The 12,663-nt window shown below is 36.3% G+C and overlaps 1 protein-coding gene across 1 annotated transcript; it reads right to left on the bottom strand.

Annotated features, from left to right (window-relative positions):
• Positions 1 to 297: 297 nt before the first annotated feature.
• On the bottom strand, positions 298 to 12,038 carry LOC139849251 (uncharacterized). The gene is made up of 2 exons (XM_071838910.1): positions 11,922 to 12,038; positions 298 to 1,155 (listed from the first exon to the last, which is right to left on the bottom strand). Exons 1-2 carry the CDS (start codon positions 12,036 to 12,038, stop codon positions 298 to 300), a joined length of 975 nt encoding a protein of 324 aa, XP_071695011.1.
• Between the last annotated feature and the right edge of the window lie 625 nt (positions 12,039 to 12,663).

Raw genomic sequence — 12,663 nt, 5'->3', positions numbered from 1 at the left:
TGTCCCGTCCCGGCATCTAATGAGCTCCCTAAACCTCAGTTGCTTAAGCGCAACTTTGGTTTGAACCTCATCACTAATCCACCATGATTCTCTACTAGACTTATGTCCTCCCAATGTCCCTACTGCCACACCTAATGTTTCCTTGGAAACATCTCTATTAGTTGTTGCCAAACTATTCCACATCTGATCTGTGTCCACTTGAGTAACCGTATCCATTCCTGCCTCTACTCTTTCCAAAACTGATGCTTTAAAAGTTTCGGCATTCACTTCATTCAGCTTCTTTCAAAGGATCCTAGGTTAGACGGGTCTCACTCTCCTAGTAACCCGCCTCTGCACAACTAAGTCCATGACCAATAATCGGTGTTGGGTGGAACAGGTCCAGGTAGTCAGGGCTCTACAGCCTCTGCAAGCCCTAAGGTCCCCTTTGTGAAGCAGCAAATAGTCAATCTGGGTACTATGTCCCCCACTATGGAAAGTTTCAAGTTGTGCTTCCGTCTTCCTAAAGAAAGAGTTTGCAACAACCAAATCATGGGCAACAGAGAATTTGAGAATAGAGCGTCCTTCTTCATTTCGAATTCCGTACCCAAAGCCCCCATGGACACCCGTATATCCGTCCGAAAATGTTCCTATATGTCCATTAAGGTCTCCCCCAAAAAGCAAACGATGGTCAGCGGGGAAACTCCTCACAACTTCGTCTAACGATTCCCAAAAGCGGCTTTTTTCTTCATCTCCTAAACCAGCATGAGGTGCGTAAGCGCAAATGACCATGTAAGTCTCCTCCTGGATAACTAACCTAACCGCCATAATCCTATCGCTACACCTATCCACACCCACAATATTATCCTTATAAAGGGGTCCTATAAAGATCCCTACCCCGTTTCTAGCTACTCTAGAACCCGAAAACCACAACCTGTAGTCGTCAATGTCAACCACCTCTTCACCTCTCCATCTGGTCTCTTGAACACACAATATGTCCACTCTACTCTTAAGTAACGTATCTACAAGTTCTCGGGATTTGCTAGTCAAAGTTCCTACATTCCAACTACCTACTCTAATCCTAACACGAGTATCTCTACTCCCTCTAGACCTACCCGCCCCTAAGCTAACAGGACATGACCTCGAGTAACCATGCGAAAGTGACGAGTGAATCTTACCCTATAAACAACACACTAATAGAAAGAAAAGAGTTACAAATACCGGAAAAAAAAGCTAACAAAACAATTACAAAAGTAAGTGTGCAAAATAACAATTAATAGTTAATAATAGGAATAAAAATACTCATACAAGTTAAAAATCAAGGCTATATAACACTTACAAAAGAAAAAGTGTCTACCCAAAAGTAGCAGGTTAAAAATAAAAATAGCAAGTAGCACCTTAAAATAGTTATAAACAAGTACAAAGCTAGTGGAGTCTCAAAATAATTAATCTATATAATAGATAATAAATAATGCTAGAAAAAACAGTAGGTATATAGATATGTTATGATCGTAAAAAAATAATTTAGCTAATAAAGCACCAGGAAATTATAGATGCATAAACTAAAGAACCCGGTACCAAGAGCAGGTTAGAGCCGAAAAAACAAAAGACCCAGGTATAAAAGAATTAAGATATGTAAAATCCAATAGATGTAGGACAACACCGTATGTACAGCAAAGAAAGGTTATAGAAAAGAAAAATAAAAGGGTCAGAGAAAACAAACACAGCCTTGTGAGAACAAGGGAGTTCCGGCAACAGCGGCTACCGACGGCACAAGGTAGCAGCAGACAACGGATTAGCTAGGTTTCTGGTTCGCAAGTACTTTTGCTACAAGCTCCGTTATATTACCTGCGAAAAAAAAAATTACCGGAGAACTATTCCGGCAACCTGACAGGCTGCGCGTGGCGGCGCGTTTGGAGAGGATCGTCGGCGAAAGTTGTACTCTCAGGTTCGGAAAATTGCAGCGAGTTTAATGAAGATGGTGACGACTTCTAATTCTATCAAAGTTAAGAGCAAAATGCGTTCAAAATGAAGGGAGTGGTTGTTTGCTTTTTGGGGTGGAGCAAGTCAGAGAGAGAGAGAGAGAGACGTTAACTTTGTTCTTACTTATTATTAAATTATTCATTTTATTAAAAACTACTGATACAATCATTATTATGAGATTTATTATTAAAAATTATCAGCAATATTCTTATTAATAGAATTATAAATAATATCATCATATTTATTAGTATTACCACTATTAATACTTCAAAAATTATATTAGTATTATTAAAATAGTGTTTTAATAAACAAATGATATATATATATATATATATATATATATATATATATATATATATATATATATATATATATATATATATATATATATATATATATATATATATAATTGTTCAATTACGATTATGTATATTAATAAATATACAAATGATATAGGTTCGTGAATCCAAGGCCAACCCTGCATTGTTCAGTTTCGTCATATGTATTTTTACTACAAAATACAATAGCGTGAGTTTCATTTGCTCCCTTTTTAAATTCTTTTGCAATATATATTTTTGGGACTGAGAATACATGCGCTTTTATAAATGTTTGACGAAATAGACATAAGAAATCGAAACTACATTCTATGGTTGAATTGTTATACCGGATATCACCCTTGTTGAACTTGGTAGCCTAAGAATTGGTGTTTATTATAATTACCACTAAAGATAGATCTATGGGATTTGACACGCCCAGTCAGAGAATTTGAACTGCTTTAGTACTTCGATGTTTATATGTTTGGGGATATTCTAGATGCATTTTGTTAATGTCAGTTACCGGGTGTTCAATCCATATGAATGAATTTTAAACACTTGCGGGTGTATGATTATTGAATAAATGAAATCTTGTGGTCTATTAAAATTATGAAAATGATTGATTATGATAAACTAATGAACTCACCAACCTTTTGGTTGACACTTTTAAGCATGTTTATTCTCAGGTATGAAATAAACCTTCCGTTGTGCATTTGCTCATTTTAGAGATATTACTTGGAGTCATTCATGACATATTTCAAAAGACGTTGCATTCGAGTCGTTGAGTTCATCTAGATTATTATTAAGTCAATTATAGCTGGTTATATTATGAAATGGTAGGCATGCCGTCAACTTTCGATGTAATGAAAGTTTGTCTTTTAAAAACGAATGCATTGTTTGTAAAATGTATCATATAGAGGTCAAGTACCTCGCGATGTAACCAAATGAAAAGAATTCGTCCATATGGATTAGGACGGGTCGTTAAAATAACCCACCAATCACATACGCTCTTATGGCCTCAAACAACGAGTAGTGTAACATCGCGCACTGCTACACCATAGTGAACCCTAGCGGGATACACTAACCATTCACCAAAACAAAGTATACATACGCATACTTAAAATCATTCCATATCGCCTGGAATTTCCGCACATGAATCATACGCCCACCCAAACATCGCTAACGCACTTGAACAAGAACCACCTATATCGCACATAGGCACAAAACAATAATTCTCTAGAAGAGAATCTAACACACACATCCCTTAAACAAGGGATCTCACCTTGCTCATCAACACGTTCATTATCTCTCAACAATATTTACCACATTACCACCTCGGTGATAATTCAATCCGAAACCATAAGTAAAATTTAACCGAAATTGTACTCTACTACAAATCGACCAAATCTAGGTCCCGTCACAAATTCCGGATCTACTAAGAGCACCATCCGAAATCTCACACTAAAACCTCCTCGTATGGGAGTGTAACCCCCCACTTGGAACCACATCCCATAACCGTATCTTGTACAATCGTATAATGCTACCAAAGGTAGACTTTACTAACAATTAGGTTCAGATGACCCATCACCACATCTTGCTCCCACCTTTAGCACACGAAGGATTTTAACCTATCCTTAAACACTTCGAACGAAGAGTTCACCACAAACTACACAAACTTTACTCTCGCAATTATCCAATTGCTATAGTTTGTTAAATTTCAACCTAGTCACTCGTGTACCTAAGGGTTTCTCTCTAGTACCCTAAGTACAACATAACCGCAACACCATTGGAAGTCAAACACCACGCTAGTAGGTATGAAAGGGGCACCTATCGTTACGTCCCGTAGACTCCGTCACCAACGTGCATCGAGATTCAAAACACTCGACCTCAAGGGTTTCACCCACCCGACGAACCACACGGTTCATCAACTTCAACACGAGAGTGAACACGCTCTAACCTTCGAACACCAAAGCCCATACCCATGGCTTGGTAGAAACATTTCCCGAACACCAAGGAATGCTTGGTTGCACCAAGTCTTACGCCCTTCGCCCATTAATCAAAACGTCACCGTAGGGTAATTCCATTAGGAACATCACCCATAATAATACTATGCACACACAAGGCATTTAACAAACCCGAACTCAGTCGGCACATAATAAATAATTTAATGACATATTTAGTAAAACGAAAAGTACCTTAACGTCTTCTCGCCACACCCGTCCACGCTAACTCGGGACACTCCGACTTACGATGTCCTTCTTCTTGGCAATTGAAGCACACCGTGCCATCACCCTTTGGCACCGAACATTCCCAAGACTTGTGACCCCTCACGCCACAATTGTAACATCTAGATGCACTAGAATCCGATATACTCGTCCGTGTACTATCCGTGCTCACACTTGCACCCTTACTTGGAGCTCCATACGAAACAACCCTTCTCTTACTTGAAGGTTCACCAATCTTTGATCGCGAATACGACTCAAAACCCCTAGCCATGGCGAATAATTCTGCAAACAATTTTTCCTGACCTCTGCTAATTTTTTTCTTCAAGTCGTCATTCAAAGTTCGATAGAAATCTTCCATCAACAAATGATCATTTCCCAAATACTCCGGGCAAAAATGAGCCTTCGCCATAAAGGTCGTTTTGAGAGTATTCAATTCCATGGAACCCTGTTGCAAATTTCGCAACTCACTACGCAATTCCGATAAGTCAGTTGATGTCCGGAACTCCTCAAAGAATTCCTCCTTAAACTCGTCCCACGATGAAATGTCCCGTTCATATCGAATATAAACGTTTCATATTAATTGATTTCGTTGCGAGGTTTGACCTCTATATGAGATGTTTTTCAAATACTGCATTCGTTTTATTTAAAAACAAACCATAACCTTTATTTTATCAATAAAGGTTCAAGAACCATAACGTAGATTATCAAGTAATGATAATTTAAAAGATAACGTTTTACACACGAATATTACATATTGGTTTACAACAATATTACACATCGATTTAAATCTCCGAATGCAGTTTTTAAACAATATATTACAAGCATGCTGACTCCAATTCTTGTCCTTAAATTAGCATACAACAGCGGAAACTCTTAATAATCGCCTGAGAATAAACATGCTAAAATTCAACAAAAATGTTGGTGAGTTATAGGTTTAACCTATATATTTATCAAATCATAATAATAGACCACAAGATTTCCATTTCCATTTTTCAATAACATGCGAACTGCATAAAAACCATTCATTTGTTGAACACCTGGTAACCGACATTAAAAAAATGCATATAGAATATCCCCAGAACAGAAATCCATCTGTATTAATAACTCAAAGTAGTAAAGCATACCATTTTCCAGTATGGGGGGAGTTAGTGCCCGTAGATCTACCTTTAGGATTCGCGTCAATTAGGGTGTCTGTTCACTAATTCTTAGATTACTAAGCTAAAAGGGTGATATTCGGTATTCATAATCCAACATAGAATGTAATTTCAAGTACTTGTGTCTATTTTGTAAAACATTTACAAAACTGCATGTATTCTCATCCCAAAATATTAGATAGTAAAAGTGGGACTATAACTCACTTTCACAGATTATCACTTCATCGAAAAATAACACTTGGCCACTGGTCGATTAACGAACCTATAACAAATATGTGTGTGTGTGTATATATATATATGTATATATATATATATATATATATATATATATATATATATATATATATATATATATCAAAGTATGATCGAAATATAATTATACCATATTTTATTATGCTTTAACGATTTAAGTTTGTTAAGTTGATAGTCCAACGTTTGTAGTCCACAAATAATTGTCCACAGTTAGTAGTACAGAAATAAATCAATATATATTATCTCGAATCAATCCACGACCCAGTGAATACAAGTCTCAGACTCGATCACAACTCAAAGTATGTATATTATTTTGGAATCAACCTCAACTCTGTATAGCTAACTCGATCATTACAGCATATAGAGTGTATATGGTTATTCCAAATAATATATATAGATGACGTCAATATGATATGTCAAAACATTGCATACGTGTCTATGGTCTATCAAGGTTACATAATATGTTAGAGTACATGTATAATACAATATAAGTTAGTTAAGTTATGGTTAGTATATATTTGTTACAAATTTCACGTAGCTACAACAAGAAAAATTATCCGATTTTGTTTTACCTATAACTTCTTCGTTTTAAATCCGTTTTGAGTGATTCAAGTTGATATGGTTTCATAATTAACTGAAATTTATGAAACTAAACAGAAAAAGCATAAGTTTTTGTCGGAAATACAGGTTACAAGTCAATTTTGTAAGAGGTAGTCATTTCAGTCGAAAGAACGAAGTCTTGATGACCATTTTGAAAAACATACTTTCACTTTGAGTTTAACCATGATTTTTGGATATAGTTTCATGTTCATAAGAAAAATAATTTTCCTAGAAGATCAATTTTTAAATCAAATTTTATCATAGTTTTTAATTATCTAACCCAAAACAACCTCCGGTTTCACTACGACGGCGTATGTCCGGTTTTACGGTGTTCTTCGTGTTTCTGGGTTTTAAATCATTAAGTTAGCATATAACATAGATATATAAAATGTGTTTAGTTGATTTTAAAAGTCAAGTTAGAAGGATTAACTTTGTTTGCAAACAAGTTTAGAATTAACTAAACTATGTTCTAGTGATTACAAGTTTAAATCTTTGAATAAGATAGTTATATATATGAATCGAATGATGTTATGGACATCATTACTACTTTAAGTTTAGTAGGTAAACCTACTAGAAGTGAAAAAAATTGATCTAGCTTCAAAGGATCTTGGATGGCTTGAAAGTTCTTGAAGTAGAATCATGACATAAAAACAAGTTCAAGTAGGATTTTTACTCGAATTAAGATAGTTTATAGTTATAGAAATCGAATAAAAGTTTGAATATGAATATTACCTTGAATTAGAATGATAACCTACTATAAATAACATAGGTTTCTTGATCTTAGATGATTACTTGGAATGGATTAGAAAGCTTGGAAGTAGACTTGTAAACTTGAAAGTATTCTTGATTTTATGAAACTAGAACTTATAGAATTTATGAAGAACACTTAGAACTTGAAGATAGAATTTGAGAGAGATCAATTAGATGAAGAAAATTGAATAATGAAAGTGTATGTAGGTGTTTTTGGTCGTTGGTATATGGTTAGATATAAAGGATGTGTAAGTTTGTTTTCTTATAAATAATTCATGAATGATTTATAATATTTTTTGTAATTTTGTGAGATATTTCATGCTAGTTGCCAAATGATGGTTCTCACATGTTTAGGTGACTCACAAGGGCTGCTAAGAGATTATCATTGAAGTGTATATACTAATAGTAAATACATCTAGAAGCTGTGTATTGTATGAGTAAATATGGGTGCATACGAGTAGAATTGTTGATGAAAATGAATGAGGATGTAATTGTAAGCATTTTTGTTAAGTAGAAATACTTTTATATGTATCTTGGAGTCTTTCAAAAGTGTACTAATACATCTAAATACACTACATGTATATACATTTTAACTGAGTCGTTAAGTCATCGTTAGTCGTTACATGTAAGTGTTGTTTTGAAACCTTTAAGTTAACGATCTTGTTAAATGTAATTAATTCATTGTTATTATACTTAAATGAGATGTTAAATTTTTATGTTAACATGATAACATGGTGTATGAATATATCTTAACATCATATATATATGTTAAAATACTATTACAACGATAATCGTTACATATATATATTGTTTCGAAATCCTTAAGTTAGTAGTCTCATCTTACTTGTATAGTTCATTGTTAATACACTCAATGATATACTGAATTATCATTTTATCATGTTAAATATAGTATTCAATATCTTAATACAATACATATGTATTTAGTAAGACGTTGTTATAACGATAATGGTTATGTATATCATTTCGAGCTTCATAATTCAATATTCTCATTTTTTTTTATGTATATCACACTTTGTTAATATACTTAGTGAGATACTTACTTATCATAATCTCATGTTAACCATATATATGTCCATATATATCATCATGTAGTTTTTACAAGTTTTAACGTTCGTGAATCGCTGGTCAACTTGGGTGGTCAATTGTCTACATGAAACTCATTTCAAATAATTAAGTCTTAACAAGTTTGATTGCTTAACATGATGGAAACATTTAATTATGAAAATATAGTTTTCATTTAATATATAATCATGGAATAATCATGGAAAAGTTCGGGTCACTATACACGATAACGCCGTAAACGGCTCACCACCGATAAGATCAATCTTACTGTCCAACCAATCTTTCGCCCTACCCCGCAACAAGCTATTAGCGAGTTTTGTCCTCTTCTCGGGAGGGCATTCAATAGTACGAAAACATCCTTCGACATCCGAGATCCATGTTGTGCTTACCAAAGGATCCGGTTTCCCGTCATACATCGGGGGGTTTAGTCCTCATGAAGCTCTTATGACAACGCTCCATTTCACCCCTACTTTGAAATTCAGAATACTTCCTATCCATTTCTTCTCGAAACGCACCCATTTGCACCGCCACGGAGGCCGTAACTCTAGTGTTAAACTCGTCGTTATTCGTCTCGATCTAGTTTCGCGTCGTCATTCTAAAGAATGTAAAATGATTAGTCCACGATCGTATAAAACAACACGCACAACACCGCCCCATCTTGCTTAACACTCATCGTACATCACTTGTTAGACACGATTTACACCCGTATTAAGGTTTGTAAGTCCTTATTATGCACACACGCCTTATCAACTCGTTAGTACAACGACCACCTCACTCGATGATATAACCAACATAAACATAAACAAAACACAACGCACTAATATATTATTAGTATCCACTTATAAATATAAACGTTTGTCCAACTACAAACAAGGCACTAACTATAACCCGTTCTGACCCGTAATCCTACAAGTCATGCAACAGATAAGCACACACAAAAGTCTAAGTCTAGGCACCTATCTCAAGTCACCTATATCCCTTAGACCATGCTCTGATACCACTTGAAACAACCCAACCCGTATTTAAACCGGCCCATAAAATTTTTCTTTTATACATTAATATTTATGTCCCATTTATGTTTCCAAAAACATCTTTAACACAATAATAAGTTCAATAAGCTTTAAAACATTTAATACATAGTTTAAATATCCGAACGGGCAAACATGACCCAACTATTTTAATTTCCAACAAAACTGAGCATGGTGATTGGGGATACGCCACCCAATCCTAATCAATACAAAAGCACGTCTTCTAAAGCAATCTACGCGAGTCCACTAGTTCCTACGCTTACCCGTGCCACAGCCTCCATGCAAATCTATAAAAATGTAAACAACGAGAGGGTAAGCTAACACTTAGTGAGTGAAAATATACTACATACATATATATGCATAAAATGGACACGCCGCACAATAATAAACAAATAGCACATACCGGAGTCCATGCATAAAGGCAAGCTAATCTAAGCATATCGTACGATCACTAAGCAACAAGCTAAAGATACATCAACAAATATAAATTCACTTACGATGATGTGAATAACGCCAATAAGCTACACCCGGAGGGTTAGATACATCACAACAATACAACAATATAAAACAATATAAACGTCCAAGGTTAACCCCTTAACCCCAATACCGAAGCCGACTACCAATTACCAACATGAAGATTGGCCGAACTACACGAGCCTTAGTAAATCCGCATCCACACGAGACTACTATCTTCAATAACACAACAACATCGAGGTTGGCCGAACTACACGAGCCTCAGAAATCCGCAACCACACGAGATCACTACCTCAATAAGATGACCGAACTACACGCGTCATCGTGAATCCGCATCCACACGTGACTCACTTCCCAATATCAAAACCCACGATCCCAGGATTATACAAATCCACATCATCAGGGTCATCCAATTCACAACTCCATATCAACCCTTCGCCATTGGGGTTATGTAAAAAACATCACAAGCACAAGTGATAACATACACACAAAGTGTGCACCTCGCCAAAGGTGATCAACCAAAACGTACAACCGTGCCAATTGGACCATACACAAGTCCATCAAATCCACCTATATGTGAAGTGAGCTCTATAGCTGAGAATCACTTCACCCGACATACACCCATCCTACACATACATATGCACATAGGATATTAACACTCACTTTGAAGTCTTGATTGATGCCAAACCAAAATCCGCAAACGCCAATGGAACGTACCTATTCCATTAATTATATAACAAACAACACAATTAGGGAGGATTTATAAACCAACCCAAATTGACAACTAGTGCAATCTCAACCCAAATGCACCTCCAAGCACAAACCGCGCCCAAACTAACCAATAATCACTAACACTAGTGACAATGGTCCTAATAAGCCAATTAAACCTCAACACAAGTGTTAAACACTTGTCTTGCCCAATTTGACACCAAAATACTAATTTTGACCCAATTCAAAATTAGTCAACCAAACACACCCAAATGAGTTCCAACACTTCCATAATCACTAATCATAGTGATTACACTCAATTTAAAAGTCTTACAAGCATAAACTTTCACATCAATCCCAAAACCCGCCAACATCAATAATAAACCCGATTCTTGGTGTTAATCTTTAATTAAAAACTAATGGGGTTTCCTCTATGAACTCACAATCAAAACCCTAGAAATATGAACATTGACACAAAAACGAAATTCGGAGTTACAGCTTTCCGCTAGTATCACCTTGAAGCCAAGAACGAGGAGAAAAAGGTTGCCTCTTATGCTTAAGATCGAATCCCGCTTCTTCCTTTCCAAATCTCACTTTGAATCAAATGGGGTTTTGAAGTTTGAGAGGAAAAATAGAAAGAAAAGGAAAATGAAATAAAGGAAATGAAATAAAGGAAATGAAATGGGTAGATGGGATTTAAGATCTCAATCTGGTACATACGCGAAAAGACCAAAATGCCCCTAAAAACCCTTAAAACACGAAATTGGAACCATCTCGTCAGAGGTGCTGCACCGCGGCCCTCTTCCTCGCGCCGCGACATACAATGCGGTCTGGGATCAGTTTTTCATGCCATCTGATCCTGATTTCAGTTCATTGCCGCGCCGCAGCCTATTCTGTAGCCGTGGTCTAGTGCCTGTCTTAACGTGCTTTTTGAAAACTGAAACCAGTTGTATGCCGCGCCGCGGCCCCTTCTACCGCGCCGCGACCCAAAGCGTGGTCTGATCATTACTCACATACACGAACTTTAACACACGAATACGCCTCAAATCTTACATAAACTAGTCGTACATACACGACACACCTACATATCCAATACGGGGAAAACGGGGTGTTACAGTTGAACATACGATTGTTGGAACATCTGTATTTGATACGGGTTCATCAACATTGGATTTTGAAAAGAAAAAGTATTTTGTGGTGGCATGTAGTACTGTTGAGGTATCTGATTTTGCCCTGGGTATTGGAATTGAGTCTCGTTCATCTTGGGTACTGTTTGGGATTGTACTGTCAGAAATCCAAGTGGGGTATCATCATTTCTCGCAGGATTTACCAGCTCAAGCTCAGTAATTCTATCCTGAGCTTCTTTCAGTTTACTTTCTCATTCATGAATATAACTCTGCTAATCATCATCATCAGACACAACACCCTCATTTGGTACTCTGTATGTTCCGTGGTTTGTCGGCCGATAGCGTTTGTATCTGTATCAGCCATACATGTGCTACAAAACAACTTACACAAAAGATTAGTGGATAACTAGTTAGCTCAACACAACTAACGTACACGTATCCCTACATTCACTTAGCCCCACCCACGATACACGCATGTACTTTCTGTCAAACCTATGCTCTGATACCAACTTGTAACACCGGCCAAATTTTTTTTTTTTTAAACACAGCGTAAGTCTTACTTAATAAAAGCACAACATTAATTACATTAGTACAAAAGCCACTTAATCGAGTTTAACTTTCACAAATTGTATTACTTATTAATCAAGTTTAACTTTCACAAACGGTGTTACTTATTACAAACACAATTACAAGAGTCTACATCAGAGTTACTAGTCAAACATATCTTCTACCTCACGGCCCGATCCCATCAGCAGTACCTAAACATGCAGGGGGAGGAATGTAGGGAATTAGCGCACCGCTAAGTGAATGGTATCTGTCTACAGATTAAGCTTAAGCAATCCATCATACAACAATTAGCTAACATTCTTACAACCAACAAGCATACAAACAAAGACAATATGAGGATCGGCGGCTTGTACGGGCACACGATCCCAGCTGATCAGGCTAGAGTTTACCCATAGTACTTTCCCGTCTAGTCTCCGCATACA

Source organism: Rutidosis leptorrhynchoides, chromosome 5 (genome assembly GCF_046630445.1).
Source record: "Rutidosis leptorrhynchoides isolate AG116_Rl617_1_P2 chromosome 5, CSIRO_AGI_Rlap_v1, whole genome shotgun sequence".
In the NCBI taxonomy this organism is placed as follows: Eukaryota; Viridiplantae; Streptophyta; class Magnoliopsida; order Asterales; family Asteraceae; genus Rutidosis; species Rutidosis leptorrhynchoides.
This window is presented reverse-complemented; position numbering and strand designations above follow the sequence as displayed.

Coding starts and splice junctions, on each gene's coding strand:
- LOC139849251 (XM_071838910.1), bottom strand. CDS start 12,038: ATGGCTGATACAGATACAAACGCTATCGGCCGACAAACCACGGAACAT. Junction 1,156..11,921: donor TTATATTCATGAATGAGAAA/GTAAACTGAAAG, acceptor TGTTGTTTATAG/GGTAAGATTCACTCGTCACT.